Raw genomic sequence first — 23,958 nt, forward strand, 5'->3', positions numbered from 1 at the left:
AAGTTGTTTCCTATTTTTGGATAACACAATTGCAATAATACTCAAGGCATCTGCTGAAAACAAACCCCAAAAGGGAGCGTACCTTGTACCATGAATTTTTCCTCATGTTCAGCCTTCCCATCCACATATCCGATAGTAACATCTGGGTGCAAGTGTGTGCTACAAAAGGACGGAGGCGTGAAGACACGGCTAGTTTAAGGCAGGTGGCATTACTCCAGTTTTTTAGCTCATAGGTTAGTAACTTCATTGCCATTGTTTCATCTTGCCGAAAGGACTGCTCTAATAACTCAACGGCCAGCTCTCCAAACTCACTGAAGAGGGGAGGAAAAAAAATACATTTAATAGCAATAGCAATAGCACTTAGACTTATATACTGCTTTATAGTGTTTTACAGCCCTCTCTAAGCAGTATACAGAGGCAGCCTATTGCCTCAACAATCTGGGTCCTCTTTTTACCCACCTCAGAGAGATGGAAGGCTGAGTCAACCTTGAGCCTGGTGAGATTCGAACTGCCAAACTGCAGGCAACCAGCAGTCAGCAGAAATAGCCTTGTAGTATGATGCATATGAACAACAAGTACACAAACACATTCGCCAATAACTAACGTGACTTGCCTAGACTGACAAAATGCACCTATTTTTAAACTATTTGAGTTTAAGAGAGAGAAAGGTACAATACTGAAGATTTTTTTTTCTAAGAAAAGTTTTTATTTTAACTCAAGTCCAGTTATTTTTCTTCCCAAGAGGAGCTAGTATCTGATTCAAGAAAATGCTTCATTTATTCACAATGTTCTTGGAACTATTGCTGAATTTCCGAAACAATATCTCACCAAATCCAATTAGAGGAACTAACACAAATGATTTACTGGCCATTTTTGAAGAAAATAAAAGGAAAGAGCACAGTGGTTAGAGTGCAGTGCTGCAGGCTACTTCTGCTGACTGCAGGCTACTTCTGCAATTTGGCAGTTCAAATCTCCCCAGGCTCAAGGCTGACTGGGCCTTCCATCCTTCCAAGATCAGTAAAACGAAGACCCAGATTGTTGGGGACAATAGGCTGACTCTGTAAATTACTTAGAAAGGGCTGTAAAAGCACTGTGAAGCGGTATATAAGCCTAAGTGCTATTGCTAAGTGCTATTACAATGAAACAGACAATTGATTCTAACTGTGGGACTCTTGTTCTTTTACAAAGTGTAATTTTGTCAAACAACAGATTTATGAGAAACGTAAGAAGCGGAAATGCTCACTTGGAGTATTCTTTTAGTTCTTCTGAGGTATCATCGACCAGGTCGTTTTGTTTTGATTCATAGGCCATGGAACGGTAAAGCTTGCAGGCCACTAAGGCTTTTGCCATGGACTCTTCACCATGCTGCCAGAAAAAGAGCGCCATTTTTTGCCTCTTCATTAGCACCGCCCAAAGTAACAGCTCATTAAGAGGGTATGGAAAGCGCCTGGTTTCCGGATCATCAATATCGACAATGTCATCTTTGGTTTTTTTCTTTTTCCCTTCATCTGTGGCAGTATCAGCCTTTCAAAAAGGGGGAAAAAACACACAAGAACCTGTAATTGAATACCTCATAATTTATTTATTTAAAAAATGCAAAAAAATAGTTCGCATTCTACAGCAAACCTTCAACAGTATCCAGCACATATTTGAATGAGAAGCAAGTAACAATAGCAGACAATTAGCATGGCTTCTGGAATTATTTCCAGTCCCTTAAGAGTAGCTAGTATCTAAGATTGTGGGATGGCCAGAAACAGGAACGCTGGGCAACGTTCCCAGTCATCTTTCCTGTCAAATAATGCAGTGAGGAAAATTTGGGGGGAATAATATGGCTATTTTTTTTAACCTGATCTTCCTTTTACTAGTCCCCATGCATCTATACAAATAATCATAGTTGGAATGCAGCAAAAACATCTGCAAAAATATTTGATCCCTATTTCAGTATAGCTTCCTAATCTAAGCCTACAGAATCTCGATTAAAAGGTAACTTTATGTAGCACACGTAGGCCACATAAAGGGATATTAACTTTTGTGATATGGACTTGTCCCGCTTTAATTTGATATCTGCAAAACATTAAATGATTCAAAGATCGTTATAATTTTGGGGTGTGGGTATATATACCCTGAATCTGAAATTTATTACTATGAAATCGTATGGATTTCTTTAGTACTGAAGTATACCACTCTTTGGTGTCAAAAAGACAGAACCTCCCCAGATTTACAATCTTGGATTAGAGATATTTTGTTTACATTCTGTTTATGAGCCTTTTCCCAACACAGAGTAATGGAAAAATGGGTGAATAATAATTTGTGTTATCAACGTTTAGTAATTTGTTTAAAAACAAGGTAAGTTTTTGTGTTTTCCTTTACTCTTTTTTTATATATTGAAACAAAAAAAATAAAACAGTTGACAAGAAGTACAATATATTATATATTCACGCAAAGGGAACACATTCTCTTGCATACCTTTGGTTTGTAAGGCTGTGCAGTTTTGATGAAGTGATTGTGCCGCATTTTTTCTTTCTTATCCACCCTGTTCCCAAAAGGTTCGTGGCTTTTACGCAACTGAGGGGTGCTGCCTGAAGCATTCCGCCCGGAGCGCTACATATACATACATACACACACACACACACACACAAGGTTAACAACAAATTAAAAAGATGGTTAAAATATATTGCCAGACTTGCATGAAACAATAGAAACCATTTATCTAAAATTATAAAACCCAGATGGGTTTTAAATAAATTGAGAGGTGAGAAAATATGGTCGTCACAGATTAATTGCAAGTCGGTTATGAATGCACTGTTATGAATGCAGAGTTATGAAAAACCTTGTCGTCTTGCTTGTGTCTACAAAACTGGGATAAAACTCACCTATCTTAAAAGGTTATTTGAATGTTCAGTAGAAATAATATTTCTGTTCCCTCAGAAAATACACGTGAAATGCTCTGGACATAACCTAGGTATCCAGAGGGAGGCCACTTACCATGAACATATCACTTCTGCTCTGAAAGCATTTCATGGGCTGCTAGGTTTCTACTGGGATGCTTGCAATGTCCTGCAGGGCTTTATACACTTGAATATCTGAACGGGGGCCTTCTCTTTTCTCCCTGATGTACTTGCACATCAACTAAAATCTGATGGAGATGACCAACTGAGGGTGCCACGTTTGCCTAGGATTAAAGACTACAATTGGAGCATCTGCACAAGATCTTAATGGACAGGCAGAGCCATAAGGGAGAAAGGCTGATTCTCAAGAAGCCAACTCTACCTACACATTGGAAAACATGTTTTCATTTTTCACATTAAAAGATATATATATATATCGTATACCCTATTGCTGCCACTGAGGCTGTTGTAGATCACTCGGAAGCGTTTTCTTGTGTACATGCACCGATAGGTTCCTCCCATTAAGTATTCGACAACAAGCCCAACGTCAATCAGAGTGAGTTTGTACCCTGGAGGAAGATTTCCCTATAGATGAAAAAACAGAAATTTGGAACTGAGATTCAAAACATTTGGGTGAAGGTTTTTTTTTTAAAAAAAATCTGCTAAATAAAATAGCCTCCCTTGATTAACCCCCTTCCCGCCCCAGATAGTTTGGAACTGCAACTCCCACAATCTTGTCAGAAAGAAAATCATACCAAAGTGGGAGAAGAGAAGAGAAGAATATGGTTTATGAGGTTCTAAGGAACTTGAAGGCATTTTATCAACTGAAATCTTTACCTGTTTGACATCTCGAACAAGGTGAAACAATGCTGGATTTGTTGGGCCTTGTTTCTTGATGAAAAAAGGGAGAATGAACTTTTAGATAATTTCAGGCAAGGAACAAATAGGTTAAGAACGACTAAATGCTGCTTGTTCCCTTATTTTGGTTTAACTAGCAAAACAGCTATATTGCAGCAATATTTAAAGCCAAAATGGAATCATTTTAAACCATTATAAAATAGTTCTGCCCAAACAAAGCTTTTACTCAGCAGAAGGAAAAATGTGCAAATTGATATGGAGAAGCAAAACTTCTCTTCTGGTTTTGGATTCCATTTCAATAAAGCTGGAGTACAATAAAATCCTCTATTAAAATTTTCTTAGCAAATAATGATTGGGCAAATTTGTATTCTCCCTCAAATCCCTCAATACGTTTTGCTTCGTTTTCAGATTAAAATGTAAACCTAGTTCCATGAGAGATTTTAAAAGCGGTATATGGAGATTTTGCAACGGAGGGTCTTCAACTTACAGTGTTGTAAAGTTCTTCCAGTCTGGGAATTGTCAGAAATTTGTGCATGCTTACTCCATTTTCAATAAGAAGTTTCACAAAGGCAACTCTGTCCATCACAAGAGCATCCAACATAGCCTGCTCTAAAGAGCCAACCTGAATGAAATTGTAAGATGATCATGCTTAAACTTGAATGATAGATAGAAATGCAAAACTTGACACAATATTGCCCAAATATGACAGTACTATGCAAACAAGAGTTTATTTTAAATGACAATCCCAACTTTGTAAATACTGATAAATTAAGAATGTGCTTAAGTAAAAAAAATAATGTTTAATTTCCCTTGGGGATTGTGGAATTGAGGTAACTAACTCAGCATTATGTTGGCTCATTCTGGTTATCAGCAATCTTATTTATATTGTCCCTGTTCCAACTGCCAGCTTTACTTACCAGCCACTGTTGTCCATAAACAAAAACATGATTTTTGGCAATGTCAACGCGATCCCAAGCAAGGGTAAGGATAAGCTGGTCAAATGCAGAAGCATTTGTCCCTAAAGACAAATGTAAACAAAAACAAAAAGTTTTGAAATTTAATCTATTTGCCACAAAAGCCTAATTCCAAAACTATCCAGATCCAATACAACTGTAGGTTAAAAACAAACTGATTTTAATATTATGCTTAAGGGAAATGGCACCTGTGGATTGGAGGAAAGGCTTTGAAGCTGAGAAAGATCTACTCAATGTATATGCTCTTATTTTAAAGAGCTACAGAATGAAGTGTGCCGATAGAAGATAATTTCTGTAGCTCAGGTTGAATAATGGGATCTTGGATGCTCTATGAGCTTGGTTGTTTTCTTGTAGATGATACCTCAGTGCACTGATGATGTTACTTAGTTTGGCAATGAAACGTCTGTAGGAAAACGACCAAGCTCAGAGAGCATCAGAGATCCAACAGAATAAAGTGTGCCTGAAATTAATAGATCAGTGAATGTTATTTATATCTGACACCCCCCCCGCCGCCCCCATCAATATGCTGGAGGGTACCATAAAAGAAATGGCAAGTTTATGCAGAATTAAGCCAAGATTTTTCCAGCATTCAGACAATTTTATATAATTGTCCCACCATTACAAAGAGATGATGAAATCAGGATCCGAAAATGTAAATCAAATAAACAGCAAAAAGATTAATGTTTTTTTTTTTTCCTAAAGCGGATTCCCAAAACAGTTTCCAATCAGAAACAAGACATCCAACAAAAGGAATAGATGTTCATTCATGGTCCCACGAAAAAGTAGTGTGGAACCATCTTAACTTCTAAGATAAACAATATCACTTTCAAATAGAAATGTACCTTTTAATAGAGCTGTAAGGATTGCAACATCAATGTCCTGATGTTCATCAGACCCAATGTGGAACACTGTAATCTGTTTTGAAAATTAGATGAAGAAAGAAAGTTTTTAGATGTGCCCACTGCCTCTCATGTACACAGATTACATCATGTTAAATTGAAATGGGAGTTCTAACTTCAGTAATATTCACAAAGGAGACAAATGATCTGGATTTATTAGAATACATTTTAATTCTTCCCAGAGTGAAATATTTATTAAGCAAATCCTTGTAGCGGTGTAGAGACTTACTTACCAGCTCCCTTTTCTTCATGCATTCCAGCAGTGTCTGGAATAAATGAACCGCTTCACTCTGACCAAAATTAAATGTCTTTTTGATTGTTGAAATGATTTCAGGTTCAGCTCCATCAGGGATGCTTCTGAGGTTAAATAAAGAAATCAGAATTTCAGCATAATTATCATATGCAAATATAAGAGACGGTTTTAAAGTTCAGAGCTAGAGGAGGAGAAAATTGGGACCGTTACAATAAATTGTTCTAATAAATTGTTACAATAAATCGTTCTAATAAATTGTTTATCAGGCAACTGCACTTAGGTTAAAAACTCAGCTGCAGAAAAATTGCTCTCATCCTAGGGAAGTGCTACATAGCTCAGTGGTTGAGCATACCTAGTAGTTTTGCACAAAGAAAGTCAGACTGTTCTTGAACACATCTCAGATAGCAAGGTTGAAACAGATTATAATCCACAAATGTGGATGACATCTAGAACACCAGAATAACTAGACACAAGGACAGTTTTTTCCCCCGAATGCCATCACTCTCTAAACAACTAATTCCCACAACACTGTCAAACTGTATTACTATTCTTCTCATCCTTCCTATTACCTATCTCGTCCCACTTATGACTACAACCTTGTTGCTTGTATCTTTACAATTTATATTGTTTTATTTAGTTTCCTAGTATGATTTTGATTGCTTCTTTCGTGTCGCTATGACTATCACTAAGTGTTGTATCTTATGATTCTTGATGAATATATATATATATTTATGTACACTGAGAATATATGCATCGAAGACTGATTCCTTGGGTGTCCAGTCAGACTTGGCCAATAAAGAAGAAAGAGAGAGGGGGGAGGGAGAGAGAGAGAGAGAGAGAGAGAGAGAGAGAGAGAGAGAGAGAGAGAGAGAGAGAGAGAGAAGATTGAGCAAGAGGGATGAACAACCCAACTTGATGGAGATCAGCTCCACTGTAGGAGGCCAATGTTTAAAAAGGGCTTACCCGCCCTCTTCTGTTTGCTTATAAACATAAGCCAAGATATCTGCAGCTCTGCCAGTCCCCTCGCAGACCACAACTGGCACAGGAGGGCTTTCCTGAAGATACTCCAGAACAGTAAGAACAACATTGGGGCCACCTTCAAAGATAAGTGCCACCACAGGAACACCTTGGCCAATTCCTAGGTAAAGAGGTTTTAAATAAAATATAGAAATGCTTTATTCAGTCGAAAGAGGTTTCTTTTTCTTTTCAATTAAATTTTAAACCCCCAACTTTACAATATAAAAAAACTGAATGTGCATCCTCTACACGTTAAGCAGGTTTTGTGGTTTGGTGAAATTGACTTCGCAGTTTCTATTGGTTGGCAAAATTAATGTTACTGCTATTAATCAAGGAGCGATGACTATTATTACTTAATTGTATTGAACATTCTTCCTGAATAATCAATATGCATCTGGGAGAAAGACTAAACTATGGAGGATGTAACAATCTTGCAGAAGTATTTATGCACACACATATATATTGAGATATTTCAAAGAATGTTATGAATAGGCAAAGACAAAGAACAATGAACAGGGTTTAAAAAGTAGAATGAATATGAATAATGATGACATTTACAAAAGCCATAGAGGTTACAATTTTCCAGTTCAGTTGACTATGGATATCATTATATCATTTTAAAAGCCTGAAGATCACTAAAACTGGCAGAAATTAAATAAGCCCAGCTGCTGCTTACACCTGCATGAAAGAACATGTGGGAAACCTGGGCTGACTTCCTTAAAACAATCAGGCAGAAAGGTGAAATACACTTGCAATCCATCTTATACTCAAACTCTCTTTCCTGTAGTGTGTAATTGGGTAAAACGGTGCACCAGAGAGCAAAACCTTTCAAATCAAGGTAACTCAGATGGACTAAGTGGTAGGCTGTCCCAAAGGTGCTTTTTCAAGAGGCAACTGGACTTTCTTGCCTTTCTTTGAAGACGTTTTGCTTCTCATCCAAGAATGAGCACAAATGAGTGGGGAACCTTCTTGGAACCGCTGAAAGGATGGTGTTGCAGACTGGAGGTAGAGGATGTCGCATCCTTCCCCCTCTGTTGAGGGAGGGCTGTTCATCTGTCTCCAATCTACAACGCAGTCCTTTCAGCTGCTCCAAGAAGGCTCCAGACCCATTTGCACTACTCAGGTGACCCAGAGGACACAGATAAACCTCCAAGTGGCCTCAGCGACTCTCTAAAACAGTGGTCACCAACCAGTGGGCCGGGGACCACTGGTGATCCGTGAGAAAATTTTGATGGTCCGAAGAACAATGTCCCCCACAAAGCAATTAATTCAGGCTGTGCAGGAACACAAGGCTACACCACCCACATGGCCCGCAGGAACACAAGGCTTGCGTTGCTTGCATTGCGAACAACACAAGGTAGTGAAGGGAGGAGGAAAAGGGTGGAGGGGGGAAATTTGCCCCACGTGCCTCACCTGGCTACAGGGCTGCTTCTTTCTGCTTCTGCTTTTGGCTGCACGCAAGGAAAGCAGCAAAAGTCTTTCTTTCTCTCCCCCAAACTCCGCCAGAAATGAGTCTTTGGGACCCTGCAAGGCCTCCTGGGCCAAGAGGCTGTGCCGGCAAAGACTTGTTTCTGGCGGAGTTTGGAGGAGAGAAAGAAAGACTTCTGCTGCTTCTGCTGCTTTCCTTACATGAAGCCAAAAGTCTCTCCCCACCCCCACCCCCCAGAGAACGGAGCTGGAGACCGAATCCTGCGATCCCAAATAAAGAATGATTGATCGGTAGGAAAATGGGGTGGGGAATTCTCCTGCAAACTTTTGGGAGGATTTTCCCAGGGTCTCTGGTCCATGGGATTTAAAATTATGAGTTTGGTGGTTCCTGAGGTCCAACAGGTTGGTGAGCCCTGCTCTAAAAGGATGCAAATGACCAGCTGTCTGCAAGGAATGTAAATCCTTCCATTTCACACCATCCAGTCAGAGCTGAAGAAGTTTCTTGAATGAGAAGCAAAACATCTTCAAATAAAAACCAGAAAGTCCAGTTGCCTCTTGAAAAAGCATCTTTGGAACAACCATGACCTGGATGACTGAGAATCTCTATAGACACTAACTTGCAGAATGTGTCCAAAATCCTGGACTCATCACTCCCATGGAAATGAAACATAGACTATATTTAACATTTGTCTTTCATTGCACAAACAAGTCAAAAGTTAATCAGCACACGTTTTAAATATAGGTAATCATGCACAAGGTCTGAAGTGTGGTTTTACCACAGTCAGCTAAGTCAGCATAAATGCAACTTAAACACTGTAAACATACAATCATTTTTCACAAAAAAAATTATGGTTACAAAACATTGTGCTATCAAAGTTTTGTCACAATCTATTTGAAAAACTGAAATAAGTGTAACGCACATTTTACCAATAAATATACATGAACTAAAACATTTTTTTAAAAAAAATCAGCCTCCTACCAATTAAACAAAATCTTTACCACTTTATCACCCATTGTCTAATCTGAAAGTCATGTCATTTCACGTACATTAAAATAGTCAATTCCATCATTATACTCATATATCACACGTACTTGCATGAATTCGTTGCTGACTGATTGTTTTTTCCAGTTCTCTCCGCAATTTCACTTCTGCTCCATATTTTCCAACTGTGCCATCATCCACCAATATGAAATGGGAATGAAGATTATTCAGGACATTTAATTTGCTTAAAGGATTTAGCAGAGTTTGATATGGAGCAACAACCTAAGCATAAAACAACATTAATATGTTCCTGTGTAATAAATCAAGGTTACTCTTTCACAAAAAACAAGTCTACAATTGCCAATGATCACACAATCAATTAGTTACGGATCAATCCTTTGTTCCTTTAGAAAAGAAAGTGGTAATACAAGATGAACTTGCATGTGATTTTATTCAAAAGTGGAATAGTATTCCAGTTTTATATCTGAAGGAGGTGGTGAGAGACAGAGGGACATGGAGAAGGCGGATCCATAGAGTAGCCAAGGGTCAGACGTGATTGAATGGCTGCTGCTGATGAAATACTATTACAATTAAACCTCAAAGCATTTTTTTTTACATTTTAAAATATTTATTCCAAAATCAAGGCTTTCAATGTGTCCAAAATAGTGTTTGTTTGAATATCTTGCTTTACTGTGATATATTGTACTAGTTTGTCAACTAACACTAAGTGTAAACTCTCTGTAAGAAAAACCCACCTTTCAACCCCATTCACTTTACAATTACATTTTATGACCTTAAGAATTCAGATCATAATCTGAACAAGAAAATGGCTCGATTATGCGCTCGGCCTTGGGGTCCCAAATGTGTTAAGGACACCATTTCCTGCTTATATTAACATCTATGGATTATAACTTTTCTCAGCTATATTTACTTTTTTTGCATTGCATTTTTAATTGGTTTTTATTGATTATATGTTTTATGACCCAGAGTCACTTGTTTGAAAATGGCAGCTATGTCAATTAAACGAACAAATGAATAAATAAATAAAATAAGTAGCTTTCATTCCCACCCAGTTAAGAGCACATATAATAACTTTATGAACTTACATCTTTCCCAACAAGATCATTTCTGTTTTCAATCACTCCCCAAGGAGCTATTCCAATAGTGCAAATCTTTCGAGATGATCGGGAGGCATGCTCCTTCAGGGCATCGCCAACGTGCTTTGCAACTCCTGCACAAGAACAAAAGTGTATGTGTGACGATGATCAATCTCTACAAAACTCAGTATGTTGGTTCATGTATCACAACCAATTAAATACCAAATAAAAACCAAATGAAAAACAAGAGGTTACCACCACCAGATACATTTCACTGTCATCCTATTATTAGCACTTAGCAATAGCACTTAGGCGTATATACCGCTTCACAGTGCTTTACCTTCCTGAGTGGTTCTCAGAGTCGGCCTATTGTCCCCAACAATCTGGGTCCTCATTTTACTGACCTTGGAAAGATGGAAGGCTGAGTCAACCTGGAGCCAGCCAGGATCAAACTCCTCGAGTGAGCAGTGAGTTAGCCCTGCAGTGCAGCATCCTAACCACTGCGCCACCATGGCTCTTATTGTTAGCCCCTTTCATCCTTTCCCATATTCTAGTTCATTAGTTTCACCCCCTTCTGATCATGAGAATGTATACACAGGTAGTCCTCGACTTGCAAACTTTCATTTAGTGACCAAGCTTATAATGGCACTGAAAAAAGTGACTTATGAATGTTTTCCACACTTACGATCATTGCAGCATTTCCATGGCCAGGTGATCAAAATTCAGACACTTTGGCAACTGACTCAGACTTACGACGGTTGCAGTGTCCAGGGGTCATGCGATCCCCTTTTGCGACCTTCTGACTGGTGAAGTCAGTGGGGGAGTCTGATTCACTTAATAACCATGTTACTAATCTAACAACTGCAGTGTTTCATTTAACAACTGTGGCAAGAAAGGTCGTGAAAAACTCTCTTAACAACTGTCTCATTTAGCAGCAGAAATTTTGGGCTCAAGTGTGGTCGTAAGTCAAGAACTACCTATGCTATTTATCAAGCTTGGTGTCATCCCAGGATTCCATATTCACAGACCTTTAAAACAAGTTCTGAGTCATTATGACATCCAAGCAACAACATGACTCAGGACCAATTGTCTTGTACATATACATCCAAAGTGTGTTTCAAGTGAAGGCATCACCTGTGTTCACCCCTCCAGTTATAATCCAGGCTCCTGTTGTTACTGCAGCTTTAATGAGACCTTTACCAAGCAACTGTTTGATCCGTGGGTGAAGCTCAAATTTTTGCATCCCTCCATGTACAGAAACAACAAGTTTTGGCAGTTCCAGCTGCCATTCTTTAAGCATAAGTTGTAGGATCGCTTCAGGTCTGGTGTCATATGACAATCGTACATACTATCAACCAAAAAAGGGAAAATGTTAATAACCTTTAACAATGAAACAAGCAAAATATAAAATAATTCATAGTGACACACAAATATTACAGCTGAAAGGTTTATTCAAAATTCCTAATGAATGTTTTAAGAGAGTAAACCTGCCTCTGTATTTGGATTCATAAAGTGATTTGTTCAATTTTGGTTTAGCAGTGTTCTACACTACAGCCAATCTAATTTCTATCACTTGGTTCATAATTTAATAATGCAAGTCTAGCCATAAAGGCTTAGTTAACAAACCATGGTTAAAATAAAATACAGCTCAGCACAACACACAAATGCCTTTAAAACTTAAAAATAAAAGTATAACCTAAATTGTTCTTCAAAATATCATTTTAAGAATACCAATTTTAACAGAATTGTTCTGATTTCCACAATATATTTGGTGTGAATTCAAGTATATGTAATGACTTCTGAACAGCTGGAATTCTTGTATCTGAGGAAGCATCACTTTCTGTGTATTGTAGGCGCAATATAGAAAACAGAGGAAGAAGGAAGCGTTGGTGGGGGCACACTGTTATCGAAAACTTCAGTTTATAGATACTAGACTCACAGACAAGTTTTCTTTTATCACAAAATAATAAAAAATACATTGCAAAACAAGCTTGGTGTGGGATTGTTTCTACATTAATTGTTTTGAATACATTTAAAATTCAAGAAGTTCAACTTAGTGACTAAGAAATAAATGTCCAATGACTAATTCAAATGTGTGTGGGTACATGTCCTAGTACTTCCTACTAGGAATTCAAAGAATAAACAAATGGAAAAAGGGTGAAGTGCTTTAATTATGCCTCCATTTCATTGCATTATTGGAATAAAAAAAACAAAGAGAGAGGCTGAATGAAAAAAATTTAACATCCATATTAATGGATAAATTAATAGCCATTGATCTGGATATAAAATCCAGTTCAAAAAGTGAAGTATAAATCATTGTTAGCACCATCCATGGAAGCTTACCACAAAAAGAGTTTAGATAATAAATTCCATTATAGGGCAATTCAATCTTATGAAAACTTGACTCAACTCCCACCTATTTCCACCCTATCACTTCTGTGTTTAAAGACCAATATTGCTATTTTAATCTTCACTTTGGATATTGCAGATGTTGTTTGAAGATGATTCCAGAAGCGCTCATCAACTCCACCAGTAGAAGACAAATGGAACTGTGGGTACAAACCTTCGCTCGGTAGGAATGAGAGCCTCCTTGAAAATTAATGACACCGTAAGCATCTGTTGAACTCTGCTCTGTATGTTTTTCTACAGACCATTCCTCAAGTTCCTGATTAAAATTTTCACCCAGCTTCACATCGGAGTATTTCATGGCAAGGCTTGCGGTGAAGCAGGCATGTTGTCGTACCAAGCGACCGCAACAGCACCTAAGGACAAAATCCTCACTTCAGGAAATTGGACAGGCACATTGCGATATTATGAGCTGCTATACACACGTTCACTGTATTTCACAGTCTCTACCTGTTAACTTCCACCAAATTTAAACCACATACTGTCTCTAAAAAACTACAGTTCCATGTTTTTCAAGAACTTGGGAAGAAGCTCCAAACTGCAGTATAAAGATTCACAATGATATTAGAAAGATAGATAATATCTAAGGGCTTGAATGCCATGAAACAGGGATAATTATGTTTACTGCTCACTTTAATACATGCCTATATTCCATATGCTCTTCATGTAAGCACCTTTTTTCATTTAACCTTTTCTGCATTTCGACTTATTTCTGCTTCCAGAGACTTTTGAAACAGATTATAGTGCTTACAGGTAACTTATTTGTATTATTAAACCCCAGTTTTTAAAAATATTTCATTTAATGTAAAACTACTTACCTGACAAGTTGCTGACAAATCTGACATCCTGGAAGGCATCTAAGATTACAAAATTAAAAAGATAGTCTAAAAACGGTCACGGTTTCAAAAAACTACATCAATAGAACAAAAATATCATATGACTTTTCTTATTTAAAAAAAGCTTATTTTTTTTGTGCACAGGTTCACTACAAGACAACAGGAAAAAGAGTAACATAGCAAAGATGATATAAGCAAAACAAAAGCCGCTAATGTCTCCAGCTACGGGATACATCCAATAAAGCATAAATTAAGGGTGAAATCGTAATTCCTTCTTCTAACTTAGATCCCAACTTCAAGGGGGAAAAAAACCCCTCTTCTTACATTCCTATTCACTTCCAGTTCTTAAAGCACTCCCATTTCATACTACAGAGTTTCCCCTTCAAATTTATAAATCCAAATTGCTTCTGCAGAAATTAATACACCTCTCTCAGATATCTCGTGAGAATGCTTAAACCTTAATTTTGGGGAGGATACCAAAGGCTGCAATAATTAATGTATCTCTTTTCATTTACCTGTGAGGATCCTTTGAACTTGGTATTATGTAGACACATTCCCGTTTGGTGAAAGTATTTTCTATCCAAGATTTCTGGGACTGTAAAATAAAGTATTTAAAAAATCATACCAAGGCAATAGTGGATTTTCAGAAAGTTATTTTTCATGACATCAATCGGGCATATTTCTGAGTAACTTAATATCTATGTCTCTCTCCCGTCAGTGTTCAAGCATACATAATTCAGGCTATTAGATAGATCTACCGTTTATTCCTTCTTAACTTGAAATAGATGAATCTTGCCAAATCAGTAATTGTGTAAAATATCTGATGAAACTTAATGTAAAACTTGAGTATTGATTAACTGATTAATTTGTTACAAAGCGACACAAACGGAAGTTTTTAAAAAATCAAGTTTAAGGAGGTTTTGATTTGTTGTTCTCCTATAATGTTAAATTTGCAACCAATATTTTGAAACTTGGTTTAATAAGAATATTTAATTCTTATCAGAGATTAATTCAAAATCCTTGCCACCCGGGTATTATGGAAAACACAATTGTAATTTTCCAATAAATGCACTTTGTAAACATCCTTGAAATTATTCTATCTGAATTCCATCGGACTTTTCAAATTAAACTTTTCACAGTATGCTTATTAAGCCAAGAGAAACACAAGACACCTATTTGGTAAATGGCTCACAATTTAGCGTACACATTACTATTTTACTATTAACACAGTTATACTGAACAGAGAAGAAAATACGCTCTGCTTTTGTACAAAAATGCCTGTTACTTTATCTTTTTATCTCTGTAAGACATTTAGTCACCTCTTGTCAACAGTTCATTTGTTGATAACTAGCTGAAAAAGGCTGAAATCTCACAAACAACCCATTACATCAAACAAAAATAGGATGTTTAAGGCAAGAGCCCAATTGCTGGCCTGACTCCCTAGAACTGATTAACTAAAAATTAAATGTTTTACCCCAAGCATTCAAGTGAAAACATACCAACAAGTTTACATTTACTTAGCTAACGTATTTCCTTAAGTGGGGAGGGAGACGAAAGTTGGTGATAGGCAAATCAGTCTGCACCAACATTCCCCAGCATGCTATTAAAACCTCGCACCTCTAAACATAAGAACCATGTTTAAAACCTATAAAACTCAGTTATTATAATTATTACTCTAGATATCTTAGGTATCTGTATAATATTACAAGGAGACAGGTTAAATCACAAAAATATATTTTTAAAAAATACCTGATCAAGATACAAGGTCCACCTTATTTTTTCTTTGCAGAAATCCATAGTCAACAACTACTAAGAGTCTCCTTTGAGGATCAATCTTATACCACGAAAGTTTACTCTAATTTAAGGTTTTAGAGATGACAGGTTATAACAACATACCGCTGCCTAAAATGCAGGATGAGATCAGACCTTAAAATAATTTAACATTACATTATAGGGACCATTCTATTATTGCATTTAAATGGAGCAAATATTTTGAGGGGTTTTCTTTTTAAGAAGTACTCTATTATTTAACTATAACTCTAGAAATTAAAGTCTGTGGTATTACGAGAATGATTTGGTCAGAAAGTATCAAAAAATTAACATGAACGTTCTGCCATACTTCATTAAAGTTGTGTTTTGATGACTGATGAAGTTTTGTTATACAAACACATCTTTAAATTCACTAATATTTAATCTTTGGTTAATTGATATAACTGAGCACTGGTTGGCTTCCAAGAACTGCAACTAAAAAAAATTCAACGAATCTATTTGAACCCATAAATACTGTAAGGCACCAAGTAATAAACTCTGAAATATAACAGATGTTGATCTAGAGTTCTGAGATTAGACTATAGTACATGTTTATCATCCAACTATGTTCTGTAACAATTAGTTCTATTTATATGGAACAAAAAGCAGAAATTCCCATTTATACATTTAGGAAGATCATGGCTGTGCATTGTTCACAATGATTCACAAAATTCAGAAACTGTATTATCTATCTATCTATCTATCTATCTATCTATCTATCTGGATTGAGCCTATTCAAAAGACAAATCCTTCACGTGGCAATTTGTTCAGTTATATTAATTACTGCAGCATTTGATGCTATGTGAATTGCTTTATGAATAAGTAAACATATTGTTTTCTTGTATTGGGCAGTTATTCAAACTTACATTAAGGGTAATGGAGTATGTAATAGGAAGCACTATTACAAGCACTACAAGATATTTATGACAAGCTGCCTCCATTCATCACTGCATCACTTTATTTATCTAGAAAAGCAGAGGTCAGATCAGTAACAGAGACAAACTAAAACAAAGAGGCAATGTTCGAATCAGGAGAAAAAACAAAAAGGCAACATTGGATAAAATATTCCCTCTGTCTGAATTAAATGGAGTTGTAGATATATTTACTCAGAAATGTCAGAGTTTCTTAGAACTTATCCTCAAAAAAGCATGCACTGTCAACAGGAACTTACAAATCAAGTGGGGATGTTTGTGTCTCTAACTTATTAATGAACGTGTTGCATTACAGACAGAAAAAAGTCATAGATAACAAACAAATCACAATGCAATCTAAAATCCTTTTCTCACTACTGAAGTAAAGCTGGAACAACTGAGATGCTTCTAACTTCAAAGGTCCCTGCAAAAACCATATTCCCACATTCTACATACCCTTGTTTTCTTTTCCAAAGAAAAAGAGTGAATTCACTGGGAGATACTGCATAGACATAAATGCAGACTTCTATTCTGTAGCACATACTCCTCAAAGACAATTAAGATTTAAGCACGCTTACAATAACACATACAATATTCTTCTGATTCCACATCAATTTTTCTTCTCAATTTGAAGGAGGAAACCCCTTATATGTGAAAATGTCCCTTGGAGAAATGTGTAATACTCTTGCAATTTGCAAAAAGTCTTTTCATTCTATGAAGCTTTTTGATGTAATTGTCATTGTGAGCATTCATCTGGGTATGAATATTAATAATAATTTTAATAAATAAGCAAATATTGCTTAGTGCTGCTTGTTTCAATAACTGTTTTTTTCCTTTTTGTTGTACACCAGAGCTATATGCCTGGGAGAGTCTTCAAATATTGTAAATAAAAAAAATATTTTTCAATAATAGAATCCCAGTCTGTTAAAAACTTGTTTACACACCTATGACATCCACACAAATTGTTTTGGACAAAATTACTTTTGTTCAAACTTTAGGCAGCGGAAAAAAAGCATACATTTTAATTGCAAAAATTCTTCAATGTTAAGTGAGATAACCTGACATTAATTTTTCAGTTAAGAAAACATATATGACAAGTAGTGCATTTTGTTGCAATGATTTATGTAAAAGCACACCACAGAAGTTACCTTGAAAAAAGATTGCCCCAACTCAGATGGTAAACAAGGACACATTTCCAAAACCAAGAACTTCCCCAATTTGCAAAAGGCCCAACTGAACAGAAACACTTGATTAGCCAAACACATGAGGATCATGGGGCAGAGCTGTGACCCATAGCTAGTTGGTTGTTAACACCTCATTTTACAAAAGGCTGCCAGAGCAATAGCTGCAAGGCAAACATTCCAGACTTCATTTTCCCATCATCCTGAATCTCATTTACACACTGAGCACCTGGACTTTGCTGAACACAGTGAGTTCACACATATAAAGTAGCTGGTTAGCAGCATTTGTTCCTTGCTCAATAGTCCAAACAGAACAATTTAACAGATTACACATCCTTTTAAAAGAATGTACACTTGGTATTTTGCAAGGAATTTCTTCCCACGGATACCTGTGTAATGTCCATGGAGTTGCATTTTATCCAGAAATGTCCTAGAACTATGCATTCTCTAAATTACAGATATTTTCCTTATAATAAATAACTCTTATTGCAAAAAGACCCTTTCTCAGGAATACTCAAATGGTATACATTAGCAATGCAAAATTTTCCATATTTTTGTCCTTCAAGTGGTCTCATCCACAACCAACGCTAGCGTAACTTAGTTTGCGAAAAGTCTAAATACTCATGGAAGTCTCGCTTTTTGCAATGGGCTAACCACCAGGCATGGTAGTCTGTAATACCCATTGTAACCTCACCTAGCAATGGTATTCAATTTGAAAAGTTGTTGTGATCTTTATAGTCTCAAAAGTGTTTTTCCAAGAGGCAACTGAACTTTCTGAAACCAGAAAGTCCAGTTGCCTCTTGAAAAAGCACCTTTGGGATAACCGTGACCTGGATGACAGAGAATCTCCATAGACACCTGTCATCTTTATACTTTTTATGCGTGTTATGTTACACCAACCATATCTCACTGGCTTAAAGTTTGAATATTAATATACCGAACGGAATCATCTAACTTTGTTGCACATTTTATCCTAAATGATATAAGATTTTGTGGACTCATCCAGAATAGCGGGGGTGGGGTGGGGGGTTTGCTACAAGGAAATATGCAGGAAGAGGAGGAAGTTACCGAGAGTCAGATGTTATATCCTTCGTGCTTTAGAAAAGGTTTCCAGGCTGAAATGTCCTGACCCCAAAATATCCTCTTCCAATCTTATCAGAACGCTCACATGTTGGAACAGCCATGTCAGGAGCCATCTGGTGTAGAAACAGACCCTGCTAATTGCACAGTGGACATCAGTGTGGCCCAGTTCCAGTTCAGATCAATTTTGGTAAGGTAGGAAGATTTCCCATGTGCAAAATCTGACTTTTCTGTGATCCCTCTTAATTAGGAAAACCTTTTTAAGGTGCTACCTCAAGGAACACTGCATGTAAAAAGTATCCTCAGTTGCTTATGAATTTAGAAATAATCTACTAAGAAAGCCTGGTTTTATTTTTTTTAAATACCCTAACATCTCAAACTTTTTTAAAAAATAGAGATTCCAAAATCAGTTGTATTTTTAAAAATATACATATTCCAAATTGGTTGTATTTTGAAAACAATTTTGTTTCGTTTGGGGCCACAGAAAACAACAAAAAGATAAACATCAAGTTATGTATTTCCTACGGTTGTTTAAACATCTAGGCTCCAACCAACCCCAACAGACGCCTCACTCCCTTGCTGTCATTGCAAATGTAAGGTTACCTCTTTCTATAATTACTAAGTCTTAAGCAGGACAAAGAAATACCAGCTAGCTAGCTCCTGTACCAAGCTATATTTAAAGCTATCTTCCGAACAGCACGATCCAAGAAGTTACTGAAATATGATTTGCACTGTCAGATACACGATTTCAAGAGAAGCAATAGCACTTAGACTTATATACTGCTTCACAGTGCTTTACATCCCCCTCTAGGTGGTTTACAGAGTCAGCCTCTTTCCCCCAACCATCTGGGTCTTCATTTTACCGACCTCGGAAGGATGGAAGGCTCAATCAACCATGAGCCAGTCAGGATCGAACTGCTGGAAGTCAACAGAAATAGCCTGCAATACCGCATTCTAACCACTGCACCACCACGGCGCTCAGTGAGAATTCTTATTAATCATGAAATCTAAAGAAGACAGAAGATAGGAAATAAAGATGAATTTAAATCAAGCATAACCTGAAGCAACTGCTCTAATTTGGCTTGTTTTGGAGGTAAGAGCAGTCAAATAATTTAGGGATTTTCATCCAATTTTTTAGCGTTATATCGAAGTTAGGTTCTTTGGTTTGTTCCTCTACAGGTGGCCCTCAACTTACAATAGTTTGTTTAGTGACCATTCAAAGTTACTACGGCACTGAAAAATGTGACTTATGACCGTTTTTCGCAGCTACGACCTTTGCAGCATCCCATGATCATGTGCAACTGGTTCATATTTATGACGGTTGCTGGGTCCCAAGATCATGTGACCATCTTTTGTGACCTTCTCACAAGCAAAGTGAACGGGGAAGAGAGATTCACTTAACGAACAGGTTACTAACTTATCAACTGCAGTGATTCACTTAACAACTGTGTCAAAAACATTGTAAAATGGAGCAAAACTCACTTAACCAAGGTCTCACTTCACAACAGAAATTTTGGGCTCAGTTGTGGTCGTAAGTCAAGGACTGCCTGTATTATCAAGTGTAAAAAAAAATGCACAAGCTTTGCAATGCAGAATTCGTAGAAGAGAAACCAGTCAGGAATCTAACTTGGAACGATCTCTTCCTAGCTTGCTTAATCAGTAACGCCACCAGGAGCTGCTTATCTATGTCAAAACACTTGCCAATTCTAAAGAATTCTGGGTTTATGAAGGTGTCTGAGGTTGTTTTGTAAGAACCATACATTGATTCTCAGGTGCACAATAAGGAATATAAACTAATCCACTTGTAGAGAGACTGCTGCGTCATTGTTAGGACACCTTCTCATCCTGGAGATTCGCTAAACATCAGTCTCCTTATGGACCAATATTGCAGTATTGCATAGTCCTCAACTTACAACAGTTGGTTTAGTGACCGTTTCAAGTAACAACAGCGCTGAAAAAAGTGACTTGTGACTGTTTTCCCACACTTACGATGGTTGTAATAATAATAAGTCTTTATTGTTTAGCCCTTGGGCCATATCAAAGTGCAAAGTTCCAGCAACAATTTGTTCCTAAAATTTAATAAAAGCAATTCAAAATGAAATTTGATAAAGTACAATTGGTACAATTTGGTAAAATACAATTTAAAATGGAATCTAGACAAAATACGATTTAAGATGAAATAGTAATAAAATAGAATCCAAAATAAAATTGTAATAATGTACAATAATTTAAGATATAGATAAAATATAGTAACATTATATTTCGGAGTTGCCCTTGCAATCTACCCCAATCAATCCCACATATGCAGATCTCAACCGAATCATTTTATTTAAATACTGTGCTACTTTAAGTGTTATTTTCAAGTTCTGGCCGGACACAAGGTAAGTTATTTTGATATGGGTATCCCAATGGGTCATTTGTCTGATATATAGACCAAGATACCTGTCTCTCCTTGGTCACGTGATTAAAAATTCAGACACTTGGAACGGACTCAGGGGTGAGATGCTACCGGTTCTGCCTGGCTCTGTAGAACCAGTAGCTCTGAAGAGCAGCAGACAGTGAACCGGTTCTGTGTTTGCTGCTGTTTGGCCCATCCGCCCACCTGCCTGGGTTCTTACTTGTCCTTGATTTCCTGCTTTTTCAACCTCAGCTGCTTTGCACAGCATAGCTGAGGCTGAAAAAGCAGGAAAAAAGAGGCTTTTCAAATGCTGTGCACCTGCACGCAGCACTTGTCAGCTGTCCAGGTGGCACATCTTAAGGTTTTTACACACGTGCGCAGTGCACATCACATGCATGTGTGCACAAAGTTGCGTGCGCATGCAAAACATAGTCACCGAACCAGCAGTAACACCGGTTAAATCCCACCCCTGAATGGATTCCTATTTATGACGGTTGCAGTGTCCCAGGGGTCATGTGGTCACCTTTTGTGACCTTCTGACAAGCAAAGTCAATGGGAAAGCCAGATTCACTGAACCACTGTGTATTTATCCTAACAACTGCGGTGATTCACTTGACCACATTGGCAAGAAAAATTGTAAAATGGAGCAAAACTCACTTAGTAACTGTCTCTGTCAACTCATAAAACATTCCTATGCCTGTTTTCGAATTGCCATAAACAAGGGGGGGGGGATCTGAAGGAGCAGTACGGCAGTTTAAAACCAGTAGTACATTCCATGCTTATCTGACGAAGATTGTAGCTAGGCTACCGGATCTTCTGCCCCCGAAAATCTTTCATTGGAGAATGTGATTGATGACACCCAGCCCGTGAACGCTCTTCACTGGAGAATCTGATTTATGAAACACCCAGGGGGGAGGAGGGAAACAGGGTCAGGTGACTTTAAATTACATATGCCAGAGTTGGCGTCATTTATGCTAATAGCAATAGCCCTTAGACTATAAGTAAGACTATATCGCTTTGCTGGCTGAGGAATTCTGGAAGTTGAAGTCCACAAGTCTTAAAGTTGCCAAGGTTGCAGACCCCTGCTTTATAGCCCTCTCTAAGCGGTTTACAGAGTCAGCCTCTTGCCCCCAACAATTTGGGTCCTCATTTTACCCACCTTGGAAGGCTGAGTCAACCTTGAGCCTGGTGGGATTTGAACTGTCAAACTGTAGGCAGCTGGCTGCAGAAGCAGCTTGCAGTACTGCACTCTAACCACTGTGCCACAGAGGCTCCTACTGCCGACATGTTGCTCCTAATAAATCTTTTGGATTCTTCTGAAGCTTGGCTAGAAGTTCATGATTTAATTAGGGCAATTGCTGGAACCCTAACAGTGTTGCTTAGTTAGCAACAGAAATTTTGGGCTCCATTGTGGTTATAAGTCGAGAACTACCTGCAGTTAAGCAAGGCCAGATTGCTTCCAGTCCAGAACACACATTTCTCCATGCTTTCATTGGCTACAGGCCTTTAAGATGTGCAAACAACCAAAATACCCATGTTTTCAAAACACAGAAAATGAAAAGGCTTACTTCTGAGGAACCAAAGGTGTCCCTGCATGCAAATCTCTATAATTCAAAACCTAAATAAGGAAGTGTTTAAAACCAGCCGCTCGTTAACATGCTTACCACTTAGACAGAAAGCTATGTTATTATTGCTCAGAAGCCCTTATCTTTTATTATGATGATGCATTAAAAAGCACATGCATCAACCCTGAAACACACTTTTCTTTTTAGGATTCAATCTTGATTGCAACTATGGAAGAGGAAGTTTTTGCATTCTACCATAACTCTCTATAAAGAAAGAGGAATACATGATCAGTTTTCCTTACTTTTCTGGCACCAGAACAAGAATCCTGGCATAGTTAAGTGGTATGCCCCAAAAATACATGAACTTAAATATAGAGGCTGATTTGATAGTGTTATGACAGTTGATCTCCTCCAACATCATTGATCTAAAATGTTAGTATGTCTTATTTGCACAAGCTGATGGAATTGCATGAATCAGCACTGCACTAGCCAAACAGCCAAAGAGGCACATTATGGGAGGAGTAAAAATGCTTTCTTCTACAACTTTGGAAGGCAACATTTGCAGACGAAAAAAATAAATAAATACAGAGGTCTCTCTATATTGTATCCATTGTCCAAAACAGATAATATAAAAACATTGCGAGTTACCAAAAATATCCATTGCCTAACAAATATTTTGGTTTGTAAAAGAACAGTACTCATCATTCAGGATATACCGTATATGTAAGCACAATTAAAAGAAAAGAATTGGTTTTAATCTTTTAACTCTAGACTTTACCCACTATAATTTCTTTTCAAACAGAATAATCCTCACTGGGACCACTTTTAAGTGTGGTTTTAGTTTCCTGCAACTTCTATGAGAATGTAACAATCTTCGTAAGATGCTTTATGTTCTCCAATAATATAAATTGTGTTCCCAAGCCAGAAGCAATACTTAGAAATAGCCTGACTTATAAACTCAATAGGTTTAAAAGTTGTGTCATTCTTTGCTTTGGTCCTTTCAATCATTTTTCTCTAGTAGCGTTACACCGAATCAAATATAGGTAGTCCCCGATTTACTGACTGTTCGAAGTTGCAACAGCACTGAAAAAAGTGACTCATGACCATTTTTCACACTTATGACTGCTGCGGCATCCCCCTGGTCAGATGATTTACATTCAGATGCTTGACAATTGACTCACGTTTATGACAGTTGCAGTGTCCAGGGATCATGGGATCCCCTTTTGTGACCTTCTGACAAGCAAAGCAACTGCAGTGATTCACTTAACAAAATGTGACAAGAAAAGTCGTTAAATGGAGCAAAACTCATTTAACAAATTCCTCACTTGGCAACACAAATTTTAGGCTCAATTCTGGTCATACATAGAGGACTACTA

At 37.4% G+C, this 23,958-nt stretch overlaps 1 protein-coding gene across 3 annotated transcripts in view; it reads right to left on the reverse strand.

Moving 5' to 3' along the window:
* TRPM7 (transient receptor potential cation channel subfamily M member 7) overlaps window positions 1-23,958 on the reverse strand; it is a 60,506-nt gene that overhangs the window by 22,671 nt on the left and 13,877 nt on the right. For 2 of the 3 annotated variants that reach the window (XM_087941409.1, XM_087941407.1), the window contains exons 1-17: window positions 15,388-15,475; window positions 14,154-14,233; window positions 13,621-13,659; window positions 12,960-13,158; window positions 11,531-11,744; window positions 10,406-10,530; window positions 9,410-9,581; window positions 6,836-7,010; window positions 5,853-5,976; window positions 5,563-5,635; window positions 4,664-4,764; window positions 4,234-4,368; window positions 3,726-3,779; window positions 3,333-3,473; window positions 2,467-2,601; window positions 1,244-1,524; window positions 83-311 (exon numbers count right to left, since the gene is read on the reverse strand). In XM_087941409.1, coding sequence (XP_087797535.1) covers window positions 83-311; window positions 1,244-1,524; window positions 2,467-2,601; window positions 3,333-3,473; window positions 3,726-3,779; window positions 4,234-4,368; window positions 4,664-4,764; window positions 5,563-5,635; window positions 5,853-5,976; window positions 6,836-7,010; window positions 9,410-9,581; window positions 10,406-10,530; window positions 11,531-11,744; window positions 12,960-13,158; window positions 13,621-13,659; window positions 14,154-14,233; window positions 15,388-15,435 — 2,325 coding nt within the window. In that variant the 5' untranslated portion in view covers window positions 15,436-15,475. Of the gene's footprint in view, window positions 1-82; window positions 312-1,243; window positions 1,525-2,466; window positions 2,602-3,332; window positions 3,474-3,725; window positions 3,780-4,233; window positions 4,369-4,663; window positions 4,765-5,562; window positions 5,636-5,852; window positions 5,977-6,835; window positions 7,011-9,409; window positions 9,582-10,405; window positions 10,531-11,530; window positions 11,745-12,959; window positions 13,159-13,620; window positions 13,660-14,153; window positions 14,234-15,387; window positions 15,476-23,958 lie in introns of those variants that run through there. The other variant, XM_087941408.1, reaches the window with a different exon arrangement.

This window comes from Pseudonaja textilis, chromosome 13 (genome assembly GCF_049901715.1).
Source record: "Pseudonaja textilis isolate UNSWEBS1 chromosome 13, rPseTex1.2, whole genome shotgun sequence".
In the NCBI taxonomy this organism is placed as follows: Eukaryota; Metazoa; Chordata; class Lepidosauria; order Squamata; family Elapidae; genus Pseudonaja; species Pseudonaja textilis.